The sequence below is a fragment of the Cynocephalus volans genome, chromosome 3 (assembly GCF_027409185.1).
Source record: "Cynocephalus volans isolate mCynVol1 chromosome 3, mCynVol1.pri, whole genome shotgun sequence".
Lineage (NCBI taxonomy): Eukaryota > Metazoa > Chordata > Mammalia > Dermoptera > Cynocephalidae > Cynocephalus > Cynocephalus volans.
The window spans coordinates 1,416,822-1,433,764 of record NC_084462.1 but is presented as its reverse complement, the minus strand read 5'-3'; the positions used below and the strand labels follow the sequence as shown (position 1 = coordinate 1,433,764).

At 50.3% G+C, this 16,943-nt stretch overlaps 1 protein-coding gene across 3 annotated transcripts; it reads left to right on the top strand.

Moving 5' to 3' along the window:
• Positions 1-27: 27 nt before the first annotated feature.
• On the top strand, positions 28-15,759 carry HSD17B14 (hydroxysteroid 17-beta dehydrogenase 14). Of its 3 annotated transcripts, XM_063090942.1 has the most exons (9): positions 28-370; positions 888-926; positions 1,052-1,134; positions 2,184-2,250; positions 4,757-4,848; positions 14,059-14,163; positions 14,878-14,945; positions 15,063-15,159; positions 15,448-15,759. In XM_063090942.1, the coding sequence occupies exons 1-9, from the start codon at positions 283-285 to the stop codon at positions 15,619-15,621; spliced, it is 813 nt and encodes a 270-aa protein (XP_062947012.1). In that variant the 5' UTR covers positions 28-282; the 3' UTR covers positions 15,622-15,759. The 3 variants fall into 3 exon arrangements, with proteins under 3 accessions (XP_062947012.1, XP_062947014.1, XP_062947015.1); XM_063090944.1 differs by lacking the exon at positions 888-926; XM_063090945.1 differs by lacking the exon at positions 14,059-14,163.
• Positions 15,760-16,943: the final 1,184 nt, after the last annotated feature.

The following is a 16,943-nucleotide window of genomic DNA, read 5'->3' as shown; positions in this document are numbered from 1 at the left end:
CTGAGGGGCAGAGCTGGAGTCGTGGACTTCTGGGTCCTGAGGGAGGGAGGGACAGGGGCCTCGAACTTGTAGGTCTGAAGGAGGGAGCCAGGAGCCTGGATTACTGGGTCTGAGGAGGAGGCGGCAGGGACGAAACTTCCAGATCCCTGGGCTTCCTGCAACGCCCCCCAGGGCCGGGCTTCCAACATCCAGCCCCCACTGATGGTTCCATCCCACCGCCTCGCCGGACTTTGGAGGTGGGAAGAGGCCCGGGGTGAGTGACAGAGAGACAGACTGGCGCGGATGGCTGCGGGGACGCGCTACGCCGGGAAGGTGGTGGTCGTGACCGGGGGCGCGCGCGGCATCGGGGCCGGAATCGCGCGTGCGTTCGGTGAGTAGGGGTCTGTCCGGCGGCGCGGAGTTGTGGCGTCTGGGAGAGGAAGGCCGGGGCAGGGGCGGCGGGCGGCTGTGGGTGTGAGAAGTCTCCAGAACTGGAGTCAGGACACTGACTTGCGAGAGCCAATCTGCCGTGTTAGTGCAGGGACGTGCGGTGGCAGCTGGCGCCCGGGTTTCTGGCAGGATCTCCAAAGGCAGTTGCTCCGCCCCTCTAGGTCTGTTATTGTAGCTGCAAAATGGGTCGTTTAAGGAATGTGACTCTTGCAGATTTGGGATTTTTTCTGGAACCTACGATTGGGGGCTCAGCAGCCCCAGCAGGCCTGTGGATAAGCCAAGGAAAATATGTGTCAAGGCCTCTGCCCTTTGTCCCAGGGGATCGTCATGAGACTTTGGGGTCACGAGGGGAGGGGAGGGGGAGTTAGGCCCCACTCCAGGGGGCCACAAGAGGGCAGCAGAGGCCTTCGCCGAGCCAAGGTCTATGCCAGGGTACCCTGTTTTCTTCCTATTCCCAGTGGACAGCGGGGCCCAGGTGGTTATCTGCGACAAGGACGGTGAGTGAGGGTTCCTCAGTCCTCATCCCACCCCCTCCTCGCTCAGACCCCTTGGGGGTCCAGGCCCCCGGCGCCTCCTCCCTCAGACGCAGGTGTGCACATCCTCCGCTCGTGTCTCCCTGCAGAAGCTGGGGGGCGGGCCTTGGAGCAGGGACTTCCTGGAGCTGTCTTTATCTTCTGTGACGTGACTCAAGAGGAAGATGTGAAGGTGAGCGCATGACCTGATTCTGCTCCTCGTCTCTAACGATTTCTCTCTCTGTGTCTCTTTCTCTCTCACTCTCTTCTCCTCTAGGCGTTTCCACATCCTGTCCCCTTTGCCTTTCCCTCCTCTTCTGGCTAAGTTGTACCTGTCCCAAAGGTCCCAGCCCAGTGTCATACTCCCCTTCCCCCAAGGCTTTCCTGATGCTGACGGGCAGGTCATGTGTCTCCTGAGTAAATTCTCCCTTATCTCCCATGTCTTCAAGGCTTTTATCCCTCCTGTCATGTGGACGGGAGTGAACAAACCCTCAAAGTGGGTTTCCTTCTGTAACATTTTTTTCCTCCTGTTTCTGGGTTTCTACCCCTTGCCTTTAATCAGTATCTCTCTGTTATCTGCCCCCTTGGGTCTCTGTCACCTTCTCTGTGGGTTTCTGTCTCCTTTTCTCTGGGTCTCTGTTTCTCTCTCTGGATCTCTATTCCTCTCTGTCTGGGTCTCTGTCTTCCTCTCTCTGGGCTTCTGGCCCCCTTTCTCTGTCCCCTTCTCTCTGGGTCTCTGTCCCCCTCTCTGTCTGGGTCTCTGTCCCCCCTCACCTCTGAGTCTCCTTCCTCTCTCTGGGTCTCTGTTCCCCTTTCTCTGGGTCTCTGTTTCTCTCTGGGTCTCTGTCCCCTTCTTTGTGGGTCTCTGTTCACCACCCTCTCTGGATCTCGGTCCTCTCTCTGGGTTGCTGTCCCTCTCTCCCTGGGTCTCTGTCCCCCTCTCTCTGAGTCTCTGCTCCCCTTTCTCTGGACCACTGTACCCCTGCTCCCTCCCCCAGGCCTCTGGAATGACAAGTGCAGTGTGGCTGTGACCAGCCCTCTGGTCTCTGGCTGCTCTGGCTTCCTGTCTCCTCTTCTCCTGCCATGCCTGGTGATCCCGGGGTGTCCCCCCCTTACTCTACCTCCTGTCCCCTCAGCTATGAATCCAGCTTCCTCCTCCTTGCCTTGCTTTTGGGAGCCCTCACTCCTCCAAGGCTGGGCACCATATACTGCTCATTCACAGGACATTTCCTTTTTCTTCAGACCCTGATTTCCAGGACTATTTGCCGATTTGGCCGCCTGGATTGTGTGGTCAACAGTGCTGGCTACCGTGAGTTGTGAGGCCTGAGGGTCACTCTCGGCTGATGTCAGCCCACCTCCTGGCCCCCCAGCTCTTCCTCCTGCATCTCAATTTCTCCTTTCCCTGCCCCTGACTGCCCCTTCCCTCTTTCTGTCCACTTAGATAGGACAATACAGTTGTGGAAGTCCCCAGGCCCAGGCTTAAATCCTGCTCTGTTCCATCCCTGCTGTTTATCCCCAGGCCTGTGTCCTCACCTCTCCGTGCCTCAGTTTCTACGTCTGTAGAAGGGAAGTGACCAGGACCATCATCATCGTCGTCGTTTCCTTATAGGGTTGTTGTGAGCAATGAATGAGGTGAACTGCTGGCCTCATAATTACCGTAACTGTCTCGGCACAAGCTTCTGCCATGCAGCCTCACCGTGCTTGTTTATGAAGTGAGGCCGGTGGCCCTTCTCTTTGCCAATGACAGTGAAGATGTACTCACTGTGCATGGTCGATAGGACTTGGTATGGTGGCTTCTAAGGGAAATTGCCATCAGCTTAATGACCCTTCATTAGAATGTCCCACATGGGTAAACTGAGGCTCAGAGAGTGAATTGATTGGACTGGGGTCACGCAGCAAGGCCATAGCAGAGAGAAGCCTCCCTTGTCAGTTTGGCTCTCCTAACTGCATTTTTGTCCTTATATTGTTGGGAGGATTTAAAGAAGTAGCAGATACTAGTTTATCCTTTCTCTCTGTCCTTTGTTCAATGGATGTTTATTGAGCCACTACTGTGTCCCGTAATTCTTCATGGGGAGTGGGGATTTAGCAGTGAACAAAACAGACAAAACATCCTCGTAGAATCACATTCTAGGGTAGGGAAATGGACAAGAAAGAAACATACAGTCCGTCTTCATTATTCGTGGATTCCTTTTTGCGAATTCACCTACTTGCTAAAATGTATTTGTAATCCCAGAAGAGTACTTATGGTGCATTCCCGGTTATCCGTGGACATGCACAGAATGGCAAAAATATGAGTCACTGGTAGCACATATTCCCCACTGAGGTCAGCAAGGCAACGCTCTGCCTCTTGTCTCAGCTCTCAGAGATGCCCAGAGGGTGGGGACCATATGCAGTGGTGCAATGCCAGAGCTCTGGGGCCACATGGGCAGGTTTAAATCCCATCTCCAGCACCTGCTAGTGTGGTGACCTCAGGCAAGTTCCTTACCACTTCTCAACTTTGTTTTCTTCTTTGTAAAACAAGGAAAATAGAGTCTACCAGGATGAGCTGTTTTTAGAGTTTAATATTATAATCTATGTTAGGGCCAGCCTGTGGCTCACTTGGGAGAGTGCGGTGCTGATAACGCCAAGGCCATGGGTTCGGATCCCATATAGGGATGGCCGGTTAGCTCACTGGTGAGCATGGTGCTGACAACACCAAGCCAAGGGTTGAGATCCCCTTACCAGTCATCTTTTAAAAAAAGAAAAAAAGAAAAAAAATTATAATCTATGTTAGATATGTGTATATCAATATATATATCTATATACATTTACATATGTACATATGTAAATATATATTTATGAAGGTACTTCGACAACTTTGTGGAAAAATAGAATTAAAAGATAATACCAATCTTTTCATGAGCTATTTCAAGTACCCTTCTAGGTACATATTTTATCTATTATATTATTGTATATCATTACTTATTCATATGTAATCATGCGTACATGTTATTACCTATTAAGTTATATATACATATTTCCCCTCGAAGCAATGGGTCAGTATCCTCTAATTCAGTGTTCGTGTGGTGACTGTAGAACATGATTCCTGTGAATAACCAAGACAACTGCATGTAACAGCATGGCCAGTGGTGATAAAGCCTGGGAAGAAAAATAAAGCAGATTGAGGGCATAGAGAATGCCAAAGTTGTTTCAGACAGAGGATCTGGGGAGGGTTCTCTGGAGATGTCATGGTATCTGGGGAGGAATAATCCAATATTTCCTCAACTTTCTGTCCCTGGTCTTGTTTCCCATTTCTCTGTCCCTTCACCCACTCGTCTCCTAATGCCTTTGCAGTGTTCCTGGGTCCTTTCTTCCCGCTCCTTATCTTTTCCCTTTGTTCTTCCTCCCTCTCTTTCCAGCTTCTTGTCTTCTGAATGTTGATTTTTCTGTCACTCTATCATGCCCCTCCCATTTATTTTATCTATTTTACAAACATATTTATGATATTAAGTGTCAGGTACAAATATTGACTTGTGAAATTTATAAGCCCAACAACAATGTGTTATCCTCATCCTACAGATGAAGAAACTGAGGTGCAGAAAGCAAAAGTGACTTGCCCAAGATCATGAAGCCAGGAAGTGGCAGGAATGAGATTCAAACCTGTGTCTTCTGGCCCCAGCGACTGCTTTTTTATTAACCACTTGCAGCCTCCTTCCTTTGCACGATCCCTGGGTCTCTTGCCTATCACCCCCTCTTCCCCTCCCCCATCCCTGTTTCCCCTTCCTGTTCTCCTGCCCACTCCTTCACTCCTCCTCTCTCTCCCACCCCCACTTTAGACCCACCCCCACAGTGGCCTGAGGAGACCTCTGCCCAGGGCTTCCGACAGCTGCTGGAGCTGAATCTGCTGGGGACTTACACCTTGATCAAGGTGAGGGCCAGTCTCAAGTGGTCTCCTGACAATTGGGTTGTCAGATCTGTTTTGTTTAAGAGCAAGATATTTTCTTTTCCTTAGTTTGATCTCCTATTCCAAAAGGTCCCTGTTCTCTGTAGAAAATAAATGAATGCAACACCAACGTCAAGGGTTCAGATCCCTGTACTAGCCAGCCACCAGAAAAAAAAAAAAAAAGAAAGCAAGAAAATAATAAGTGGGTGCAAATCCCTACATCCAGCAAAAGCTACCTGTGTAGCTACATAGCCTGGCCTTCTTAGGAGACTTCCAGGACCTTCCAAGCTTGGAGGTGGGAGGGGATGTTAAGTATATAGGGGAATGGGTTGATTGACCCAGGGAGTCAGTAATAGGCAGGTACAGCTTTGCCACCCAGTACACAGCTATTAGGATCAAAGAGGGCTCGCCGATTTGCTCACTTGGTTACAGCACAGCCTTATAACACAAAGGTGAAGAGTTTGGATCCTCATACCTGCCAGCTACCAGAAAAAAAAAAAAAGCCCATCTCCCCTTATGGTGCCTCACAGCACTGATGGATTATGGAGGAGGCTGCAATTTGGGAGGCCTAGGGCAGGGGCCAAAAACGGAAGAGCAAGCCTGAAGCTCAGCCATGACCCAGGAAAGCTTGAGTGGCTGCTGCAGCATCAGGTCAGGGCCAAGACCCTTGAGTCTGAGCACCAAGAGCCCCCATCCTGATTCTACTCCCCCCACCTCCCAGGGATCAGATATCTGTGTACCCTGCAGCCAAGGTCTGGAGCCTGGGGAATCCAGGGCCTGGGGAGGTGGGCTTTACTCAGAGAGGTGTTACCCACCCCAGGGCCTTTCTCCTTGCTGTTCCCTCCACCTGGAATGCCCTTCCTTGGAATCTTACCATAGCTGTCCCTAATTATCTCAGTTCAAATGTCACCTCCTCAGAAAGGCCCTTCCTAACCATCCTTGCTTATGTGACACACACAATACACACACATATTCATTCTCTATGATAACAGCTTGTTTATTTTCTTAATACCAATTTTTTTTTTTTTTAATAAAGATGACTGGTGAGAGGATCTTAACCCTTGGCTTGGTGTTGTCAGCACCACGCTCACCCAGTGAGCTAACTGGCCATTCCTATGTAGGGATCCGAACCCACGGCCTTGGTGTTATCAGCACCGCACTCTCCCAAGAGAGCCACGGGCTGGCCCCCTTCATAGCATTTTTTTTAAATACTCAGCACCAGCAATGTGCTAAGCACTGGGTATACAGCTGTGAACAAAGCAGATAAAAATCTGCCTTGGGGAACTGCCATTCTAGTTGGGGAGACAGGCAGTAAGGAAGTAAATATAGAATACAACATCAGGGAGTGATAACGCTATGCAAAACGACGGAAAGTAAGGGGATAAAGAGTGTTGGGTATGTATATACGCTATTTTATAAAACTTATAATGGCATTTTTCAAGTATACACAAAAGCAGAATCATATTGAGCCCCATGTGCCCATCACTGAGTGCCAATAATTATCAGCATTGTATCATTCTTGCCTCTTGTAGCCTCCTTGTTTTGCTTTTTTGTTTTTCTGAAGTACTGTAAAACAAATCCCAGCCTTCATACTATTTCACTGGTAAATAACTTCATATTTATCTTTACCAGTTGAGGGCTTTTTTTAAAAAGGGGGGGATTTTGGGGCCGGCCCGTGACTCACTCGGGAGAGTGTGGTGCTGATAACACCAAGGCCATGGGTTCGGATCCCATATAGGGATGGCTGGTTCGCTCACTGGCTGAGCGTGGTGCTGACAACACCAAGTCAAGGGTTAAGATCCCCTTACCGGTCATCTTTTAAAAAAAAAAAGGAGGGGGGGATTTGTGTGCTCTTTTAGACAGGGTGGGGTGATCAGGGAAGGCCTCTCTGAGAGGTGATGTTTGAGTCAAAACCTGAAGGAGGTGTGTGGGGAAAAGCTGTTGAGACAGGAACAGCCAGTGCAAAGGCCCTGGGGTGGGATGGTGCTTGGAGTCTAAGAGGAACAGCAAGGAGGCCAGTGTGGCTGGAACCGAGTGAGTGAGGGGGGAAGGCAGGAGATGAGGGCAGAGAGGGGGCAAAGGGTCCCAGATTGTATGGGACCTTGTAGACCACCAAGAGAACTTTGCTTTGACACTGACTGCTATGGGAACTCCTGAAGTGTTCTGAACGAAGGGACGGGAGCTGCATAGGTGGGAACTGTTGCCCTCTGGTGGCCACATGAGGATCAGACTGCGGGGTGAGAGCTGAGGCAGGGGGCTGGGAGAGAAGGTGACTGGATAGTTGAGGTGGGAGTGATGTTGGATTAGACCAGGCCGGTGGCCGTGGACTTGGTGAGAAGTAATCAGATTCTGGATCCTTCTTTCTTTCTTTTTTGCAGCAGGGTCAAGTTGTCCGGATCCACTTTGAAGGTAGATCTGTCAAGACTTCCTTAAGGACCAGATGTGTGGGTGGACTGGGAAAAGAAAGGAGTGGGTTTTGGGGCCTATGAGAGTACTTCAGAAAGTTCATGGGAAAAAAAAAGTTCATGGAAAGGTTCACATCATCTTTTAATTCTATTTTTCCACAAACTTTTTGAAGTACCCTTTTGTTCCCCCTACTCTTACCCCCAGCTACTGGCAGGACACAGCTGCCATCCTGTGGGGCTGGGAAGCCTGGGAGAGGAGCAGGTCCGAGCTTAGAAGAAAGGACTCGGGCCGGCCCGTGGCTCACTCGGGAGAGTGCGGTGCTGATAACACCAAGGCCACGGGTTCGGATCCCTGTATAGGGCCAGCCCGTGGCTTACTTGGGAGAGTGTGGTGCTGACAACACCAAGTCAAGGGTTAAGATCCCCTTACTGGTCATCTTTTAAAAAAAAAAGAAGGAGGAGGGGGAGGGGCAGGGGGAGGGGAAGGGGAGGAGGAGGAGGAGAAAAGACTGTTGAGTGTCAGATCCCTCTGGACATCCACATGGGGTTGGCCAGTGGCCATGGGATTCACTTGTCTGGGTGAGGTCAAGGTCTGGAGACATCAGTTTGGGGCTCACCAGCCTGAGGCTCAACAAACTCAGGGAAGCAAGTGTAGGCAGAGAGGGCAGAGGCCAGAGGAGTGGGGGGAAGCTCAGGTGCTGACTTTCGGTCCTATCTGAGATCCAGGTGAAATGTCCCCAGGGACATTGTTCGCCTTGCTCAACCAGTTAACCCTGCCTCCTGTCCCCACCTTTTGTTGGCTTTCTAAGATTGACCCAACCCTTAAAACACCTCTACACATAAGACAAACATACACCACAGCCCATAAGGGTTAATGCTCATATATTATATTTTATTTTATTTGTAAAAGATGACTGGTAAGGGGATCTTAACCCTTGACTTGGTGTTGTCAGCACCACGCTCTCCCAAGTGAGCTAACCGGCCATCCCTATATAGGGATCCGAACCTGTGGCCTTGGTGTTATCAGCACCACACTCTTCTGAGTGAACCACGGGCCGGCCCAATGCTCGTATATTTTATATACACACATACACACACACACACACATATATATTATTTGTCAATATTTAAAAAGACACAGCTTTTGCATAAACAACCAAATTTCTAGTTTCTCTTTAAAAGTCAGCAGAGTTGGTAAACTAGATGCATGGAGCAGACAGTCTGCTAAATGTAACCCAGCTTTCCACTGTATCCCAGGCCCTGCTTCCTACAGGTACCTTTGTGCTACCTGACCCTGTTATCTGTAAGTGACCTATATAGATGCCTCATGTGGGAGTTAAGAGTCTGGATCTAACAACCTACTTGCAACATCATGCGAGTTACTCAGCTTCTGCACCTCTGTTTTCTCATCTGTACAATGATGCTAATAACGGTACCTAATTTACAGAGTTCTGAGGACTGAATGAGAATAAATATTCACAAAGCCCTTAGAATATGCCTGACACAGAGTTTACCCTCTGAAAGTTATTATTTATCGTAAACCTTGCCCCATTTTGTTTCTTTTGGCTAACCCACTTCACTCAGCTTGAGATCCCTATGATACATGTTGAGTAAATGGAGCTTGGGGCAGGTAGAAGGGAAAAGGTGAGTGGGAGGGAGGGATGTGGAGAAGCAGGGCATAGGGTATCTCACTCTCCAAGAAGAGGGTGCAAAAGCCCTGGGGCAGGAACCACTGGGTGTATGTTAAGAACATCTTAAGCAATTTCCAGCTCCAGCAATTATAAACATTTTATTAAACTTCTATCCATTGCCTTCTGTACCCAGAAGTTAGATGTTGTCTTCACCCAGACGTCATATAATTTCATCATTGAGAACTTCATACTGCCCATGGAGTAGGATGTTTATTTTTATTTTGACTTAAGACTTTAAAAATATTGCCAGAATAGTACAGAGAAGTCATGTTTATCCAGACATTCCATCGTGAATACTTTACCACATTTGCTTTATTTTTTATCTATCTACCTAGTTTTTCCCTTTGGACTATCTAAGAGTAAGTTGCAGGCATGATGCCCCGTTACATCTAGGTACTGTGGAGTGTATTTTTATACAGTCCCAGTAAGCTTGTCAAAATCAGGAGATTAACATCAATACCATGTTTTTAGCTAATCTCCAGACCTTCTCATTTAGATTATTAGGATTCCTGACGTGATCACACTTGTGTTAGTTGAACACCATGCTGAGGCATCTAGTCTTTATCTAAAGATCGATAGGGAACCATGGAAGGTAATCGAGGTGTCTGAGCAAGGCAGTGATGTGTACTGTTGACACTCACTCTGGCTCTTTTCTGAGGAACAAATCAGAGGGCAAAGTGTGAGGGTAGGAAAACCGGGATTAGGAGACAGTCGCATTTGTCCAAGTGAGAAGTGGTGGCCTTCAAGTCCTCACATTATCAGGCCCCTTTTCTCCTCTGACCTCACCTCCACCACACTGGCTTCACTGCTACCGAACACACCAGGCTCCGTCCTACCTCAGGGCCTTTGCACCCGCTGTTCCCTCAGCCTGGCAAGTTCTACTTCCAGATATCTGTACAGCTCACACCTCTACTCCACGTCTTTGCTCAAATGTCACCTTCCAAAGGCCCTCCTAAACACCCTGTTTAAAACTGCATCTGCTAGGGCTGGCCCGTGGCTCACTTTGGGAGAGCGTGGTGCTGACAACACCAAGTCAAGGGTTAAGATCCCTTTACCGGTCATCTTTAAAAAAAATAAATAAATAAAACTGCATCAGCCCCAACACTCCCATCCCTCCTCATCCGCTCGACTTATTGTTTCACATTCTAATCTAATCACATTCTAGCATATTCCATAAGACACTCATCTATTTATTTAGTTTTTGGCAGCTGGCTGGTACAGGGATCTGAACCAGTGACCTTGGTGTTATAAGGCTGTGCTCTAGCCACTTGAGCTAACCAGCCAGCCCCTTACCTATTTGTTTATTGCTGCCTCCCCCACCAGAACATCAGCTCCAGGAGAGCAGAAATGTCTCCCTGCCTGGTTTTCTGCATATCCCTCGCATTTACCACAGTACCCGCTCATAGTACGTGCTCAATAAATGTTTGTTGAATGAATGAATGAGGTGGAGAGAATTGTATAGATTCAAGAGATCCTTCGAAGGCACAATGGCTTGGACTTGCTGGTGGCTTTGATGGGGAACTGGCTCTGGAAGACTCCAGGTCTGGGGCTCGCCCATGTCTCACCTGGGGGAGTGTGTGCTGATAACACCAAGGCCACGGGTTCAGGTCCCTATATAGGGATGGACGGTTAGCTCACTGGGTGAGCGTGGTGCTGACAACACCAAGTCAAGGGTTAAGATCCCCTTACCAGTCATCTTTAAAAAAAAAAAAAAGACTCCAGGTCTGTAGCTTAAGAAGCTGGGTGTGAGTAAGCGCCCCATCAGAGGCTGAGAACCAGGGAGAGGGGCAATTTGGGGGAGGGACAATGGGGTGGGTTTTGTACGGGAGCCATTGAGATAGACACGTCCAGGACTGGGGAGTCAGGAGCTCCAGAAGGGGCTCCCAGGGAGACTTAGGGGATGCTGGTGGGAAACCAACCAAGTAGGGGCTTCCTAACCAGAGCTGGGAGAATCAGAAGCAGGTCCCAGAACCCCAACATTTAGAGGAATAGGGGTCAGGGCAGAGTGAGGCTGGCAGACACCCAGGAGAGCCAGGCTCTTCAGATCTGTCTCTCGTCGGAGGAACAAACCAGAGGGCAAGGGGCGAGGGCGGGAAAACCAGGATTAGGAGACAGTCGCATTTGTCATCCAGAGAAGTGGTGGGATTGGAGGGGAAAGGCAAGTCAGGCCAACAAGAACCCAGCCAGGCCTTGACTTCACGTAGCTAAAGGGAGGTGCTAAGTGACCACGAGGAGGAGGGCAGGGAAAGACCTTGGCCAAGAATGTGCAGGAGGGCTGGGACGGGGCTCAGGGAGTGGGGGACAAATATTTATTGAGTGCCAGATATGCGCCTGGTGCTGGAATGAGGCTGGCGCTCAGGCTTGCAGGGTGGGGAGGACGTTAAATGTCAGGGCAGGTGAGAGGATGAGAAGAGAGCAGGCTGGGGCCAGGGTGGGGGCTGCTAAGGGAGGGAGGGTTTCAAGGCTGATGGCAGTGGGGAGGAGAGGGTGAAAGGGGGGTCCCTGAGAGGAGGCCAGAGGATCCCACCCGCAAGGCCACGTACTCATATCATCCATGCTCGTGTTGTCCTAGAGTTCTTAACACTTGGAGCTGCCAGAAATTCTCATTTGCTTGTGGGTTTGGGTCTCAGACTGCCAGGCAGCAAAGACTGGTTCTGTCGGGCGTCAGGTGACACAGTGTGGGCAGCAGTCCTCCGTCTCTTCAGCTGTAAAATGGGGCTATTGGCTGTATCTTCTTGTGTTGCTGAACCAAGTCCATTGCCACTGCAACTGGCTAAACATTCTCTCATGCTGGAGTTTGCAGTGATAAAGAACAGCACTTATTTGAATGGCCAGTCAAAGGGGATCAAGGCAAGGGCTGGCCCATGGCTCACTTCGGAGAGTGTGGTGCTGATAGCACCAAGGCCACGGGTTTGGATCCTATATAGGGATGGCCAGTTGGCTCACTTGGGAGAGCGTGGTGCTGACAACCCCAAGTCAAGGGTTAAAATCCCCTTACCAGTCATCTTTCCAAAAAAAAAAAGGAGAACAAGGCAGCTAGAGGAGCTTAAAGAATTATTAAAATCACAAGCATTTATAGAGCAAAATCATGAGTAGGGGTCCCGGGAGTTATGGGGGGTCTGATTGGTGTGGGGTGAAGTCAGCACGACTATTCCTGGCATCTTTTTTTTTTTTTTTGGCGGCTGGTGGGTATGGGGATCTGAACTCTTGACCCTGATCCGAACCCTTGACCTTATTGTTGTAACACCAGGCTCTAGCCAACTGAGCTAATGGGCCAGGCCTAATGTTCTCCTTGACTCCTTCAGGTCTGTTTCAAAGCAGGCTTTCAGTTGATAGCAGTTGTGTGAAACAACTCAAGATTGTCGTTGCTGATGTCATCTTAAACCATCTACTGAGCAACAAACATTTGGTGGCCTTGAGATTTTGTTTAGCTTTAGGGAAACATACGTTTAACTAACTTTATTCTTATTTTATTGTTAACCAAGCTTTACGGTTACTCCCACAAATTCATCCTGGTAGTTAAACAGTTTTTTTTCTTTAGCTTCTCTGCCCCCAGCCAGGCCTGCTCTAACTGGCGGTAGAGAGATGCTTAGGGAAAATACTGGGGGTCTGCCCTGTTTCACTTGCAGAGATGTCATGAGGATCAAATGGTACCAGGTCCTTAGTGCATTCATTCATTCATTCATTCAAAAGATATGTATGGACGCCTACTATGTGCCAGGCACCTTAGTGCTAAGGATGAAACACAGTAAGAAACTTCAACCATTCCTCATGGGTTCTTCCATTCTGGGGGGAGAGACAGACAATAAACAAATCAGTAAGTTAAAAAATATATGTGTATATACATATACACACACATGCATATGGCATGTCAGAAGGGGTGTGTACCCCAAAGAAAGGGAATCAGAAGAGGGATGGAGACCCACCCAGGGTGGGCAGTTTGCAGTTTTAAATAGGATGGTCAGGGAAGGAAGGCCTCACTGAGGAGGTGACATTTGAACAGGGTTTGAAGAAGTCAAAGGAGTGCATTTACTCAAGACCTTCCCAGTTTACTGTTGAAACTGTAGAGTGAAAGTCCCATGTCCCCAGGAACACTTGAGTCCTGGGCAAATTGGCATGATTGGTCAACCTGGGAATTAGTCATTTGGCTCTCTCAGGAAAAAGCATTCCAGGCAGAGGCAATAGCAAGTGTAAAGGCCCTGAGGTTGGAGCATGCAGTGTGCTTTTGAAGATATAGCACTGAGAAAGCGGCAGAGGCTGTTCTTGAGGGAGTGGAGAAGGTTTGAGAGAACTAGTGGGGTGAACTGGAGAGGAAGCTCATTTATGTTCTTACTCTGAGAGCTTCCTGGGGGTGCTGGCTCATGCTCATTTACCTTTAGTGGTAGCAACAGGTCTTGACTGGCCAGCTCAGCTGCCCAAGGCAAGCAAGAGGAAGGATAGGATTTTAGTTTATCCAAGGTCATGTGTAGTGAGAGAACACAGAGAGAGAGAGAGAGGGAAGGAGGGAGGGAGGGGGAGAGAGGAGGGTTGGTTTAGGGATCTCCAGGTAGCCAGGGAGTTGCAGGGGAGAAGTTGGTAGAAAATGAGGTGCATTTCATGAAAGCCTCACATCACATTCTGACCACAGAGCTTCCTGTAAAACTCAGAGAAACCGTCTTCCCCTCCATGGATAAAAGAACTTCCATGTCTGCAAAATATGCAGGCTTTTGGATCTCTTTCGCATTTTCCCATCTTGAGGTGGACAAAATTTGAGTAACAAAATTTGAGTAACCCAGAGAGAGGTGAACAGAGACCCAGCGTGAGGGAGACAGAGACCGAGAAAGAGAGACAGGGAGAGTCAGAGACCCAGTAGAAGAGACATAGAAAGAAATCCCTTCCAGATAAGAATAGACTCTTTAAGTGCTGAGGCCCAGAGACCCTAGGGCAAAGCAGAGAAAGTGCTAGATGCTGTCTGAACAGGGCCACCGAGATCACCTAAGATCATGCCAGGGAGATGGCCATCATCCCAACTTCAGGATGACTATGGCTGCGTTTCTGTGGACTGGGGAAGATCCAGGGCTTGGATGGCTTATTCTGCCCCCATCTTCCCACCTCCCTAGTTCGCCCTCCCCCACCTTCGGAAGAGCCGGGGGAACGTCATCAACATCTCCAGCCTCGTCGGGGCAATTGGTCAGTCCCAGGCAGTTCCCTATGTGGCCACCAAGGTATGCTAGCCCTTGCCCTTTCCTTCCCTCCCTACCTTGTTCCTCCTGGCCTCTACTTTGAGGCCAGACTCTTTAGGAGCAGGATCCAGCAAGACCTCAGCCCCAGAGAGTCCCACAGCCAACTCCCAGATTCAGCCCCGAGGCATAATAGCCTGTGACAAATTGCTATGCTCCAAGTTTCTCCTAAGAAGCAGAGCCTACCTCATAATGGCCAGCTGGAAAAAGAAAGAAAGAAAGAGGAAGGAAGGAAGGAAGGAAGGAAGGAAGGAAGGAAGGAAGGAAGGAAGGAGAAGGAGAAGGAAGGAAGGAAGGAAGGAAGGAAGGAAGGAAGGAAGGAAGGAAGGAAGGAAGGAAGGAAGGAAGGAAGGAAGGAAGGAAGGAAGGAAGGAAGGAAGGAAGGAAGGAAGGAAGGAAGGAAGGAAGGAAGGAAACAGAGCCCTACCTCATAATGGCCAGCTGGAAAAAAGAAAGAAAGAAAGAAACAGAGCCTACTTCATAATGGCCAGCTGGAAAAAGAAAGAAACAGAGCCTACCTCATAATGGCCAGCTGGAAAAAAAAAAAAGAAAGAAAGAAGCAGAGCCCGGTGCATCCAAAGGAAGCCCAAGAGGAGGGCATGACTTCTTTCCCATTGATGGCCTCTGGCTGGGAGGAGAGGATGGGAGGGACCCCATCTTCTGGGGACTGAACTTCCTCTCCCACCCTGTTTTCGGCAGGGGGCAGTAACAGCCATGACAAAAGCCTTGGCCCTGGATGAGAGTCAGTATGGCGTCCGAGTCAACTGGTGAGCAGTTCCAAGTAGACTAAGGGGGCCTCCTGGGGGAAGTGGGAAGATTGGGAGTGAGCCCAAGAGGCAGTATTTGGGACAGACTTCTCTGATCCCCTCTCTCCCTTCCCCCAGTATCTCCCCAGGAAACATCTGGACCCCACTGTGGGAGGAGCTGGCAGCCTTAACACCAGACCCCAAGGCCACAGTCCGAGAGGGCATGTTGGCCCAGGTAAGAGTGGAGGCCAAGGGCCAGCCCGTGGCTCACTTGGGAGAGTGCGGTGCTGATAACACCAAGGCCACGGGTTCAGATACCATATAGGGATGGCCGGTTAGCTCCCTTGGGAGAGCGTGGTGCTGACAACACCAAGTCAAGGGTTAAGATCCCCTTACCGGTCATCTTTAAAAAAAATAAATAAAGAGTGGAGGCTGGATTCAGGTGCTATGGAGGTGGTTTGGGCAGTAGGGCACTCAAGTGAGGGCTCCTCTTGACCTCCTATTCCCCCGCTTCTCTTCCCAGCCTCTGGGCCGCATGGGCCAGCCAGCTGACGTGGGGGCTGCTGCTGTGTTCCTGGCCTCCGAAGCCAACTTCTGCACAGGAATTGAGCTGTTTGTGACTGGGGGTGCAGAGCTGGGGTACGGGTGCAAGGCCAGGGTGCACACCCCTACAGGTGCCCCCACTATCCCTTCCTGATTTCCCACATTTCTATTTGGGCCTCCCTGCCTAGGACTCTCCCACCCCAAACTCCAGCCTCTACCATCTGCCTGCCACATGGAGCCCTTAGACTACACCCACTTAGAAATGTGCCCGTGTACCCTGCAGATTCCCATAAAAGCAATTGGCAGCCAGAAAGAGGAGGATACTGTTATATTTATTTCCTGCCCTTTATGTAAGTCCAGCCACACCAGCGTTCTTCCTCCCTCGACCCCCCAAAGTTCATGCCTTACCACAACTCTGAGGGACTGCAGCTCCCAGAGGTCTTGCAGCAGATGCCTGATGTCGCTAGGGCCTGTGTCACCAGGGGCTCCTGGAAATGGTAGAGCAGTAGGTTTCATCAGTGGGCTAATTAGAAGGCCCTCAGGAGAGAGTAAATTAACGGCTAATTAGGAGATAATGGAGGAGAAGAAAAAAGTCCTCTTTATTTTTGGACCTTAGGGGAAAGGAGTTTTGACCTTTGCTTGTGGAGTAAGGTGGCTGGCACTTAAAGGCCTGAGGGAAGAGGCGGGGGTGGGTGGGGGTGTTTGAGACTTTTGTGTTACAGGGAGAGGGGCTGGGACCAGGACTTCCGGGTGTGGAGGAGGGGAACGCCGGAGGCGCGGACTCGGGGTCTGCGGAAGAGCGGGCGGGGAAGGATTTCCCCAGGTGGGGCGCGGGGCACAGTCGCGGTTACGTCCCGCAGCGAAGCGGCTGCGGATTGGTCGCGGCGGGGGTGTGTGCGGCAATCGCTGATTGGCTGAGGCGGGGCCGGAGCGGTGTGTGGGGGCCGCCCCCACCGTCCGGGGCTAGGCGGTGGCGGGGGAGGACTGGGGAGGAGAAGAAAAGCAGGGCAGCAGCCTGCGGGGGACGGCTCGTGATGTGGCTGCTCGGGCCTATAGCAGTTAGGTGTCGGGGGACAGTGACCCGAGGATGGGACTTGGAGGCTTTGGGGGTTAGGGTTTAGGGACATTGTCCCAGGGTAGAATTATGAAGGCACAATGGCTGAGGATTTTGAGGACACAGCAGGGACAAAGTTTCGATGTCACAGTAGCCGGGATGCAGGAGTTTGGGGGACCTCTGACCACGGAAGGTTTTGGGAGCACAGTGACCGAGGAGCACGATGTAGGGGGCAGTGCCGCAGGTTTGAATTGCTAGGGGTCACAGGGAACCCGAAGGGCTGTAATTGGTCCTGAAGTTGGGGAGACACTCGTGAAAGGGGTGTGACCAGGAAATCCTGCTCTCGGGGCTGTTTTTGAGGTTCACTGATGAGTGGGGGGTTGAAATTTTTTCGGGCTTCGCTGATGAAAGGGACTGGAAAT

Bases quoted from the DNA above. Each gene is read 5' to 3' on its own strand.
- HSD17B14 (XM_063090942.1), top strand. From the start codon at position 283: ATGGCTGCGGGGACGCGCTACGCCGGGAAGGTGGTGGTCGTGACCGGG. The intron at 927-1,051 runs GTGAGTGAGGGT...GTCTCCCTGCAG, and splicing joins GGTTATCTGCGACAAGGACG to AAGCTGGGGGGCGGGCCTTG. The intron at 14,946-15,062 runs GTGAGCAGTTCC...CCCTTCCCCCAG, and splicing joins TATGGCGTCCGAGTCAACTG to TATCTCCCCAGGAAACATCT.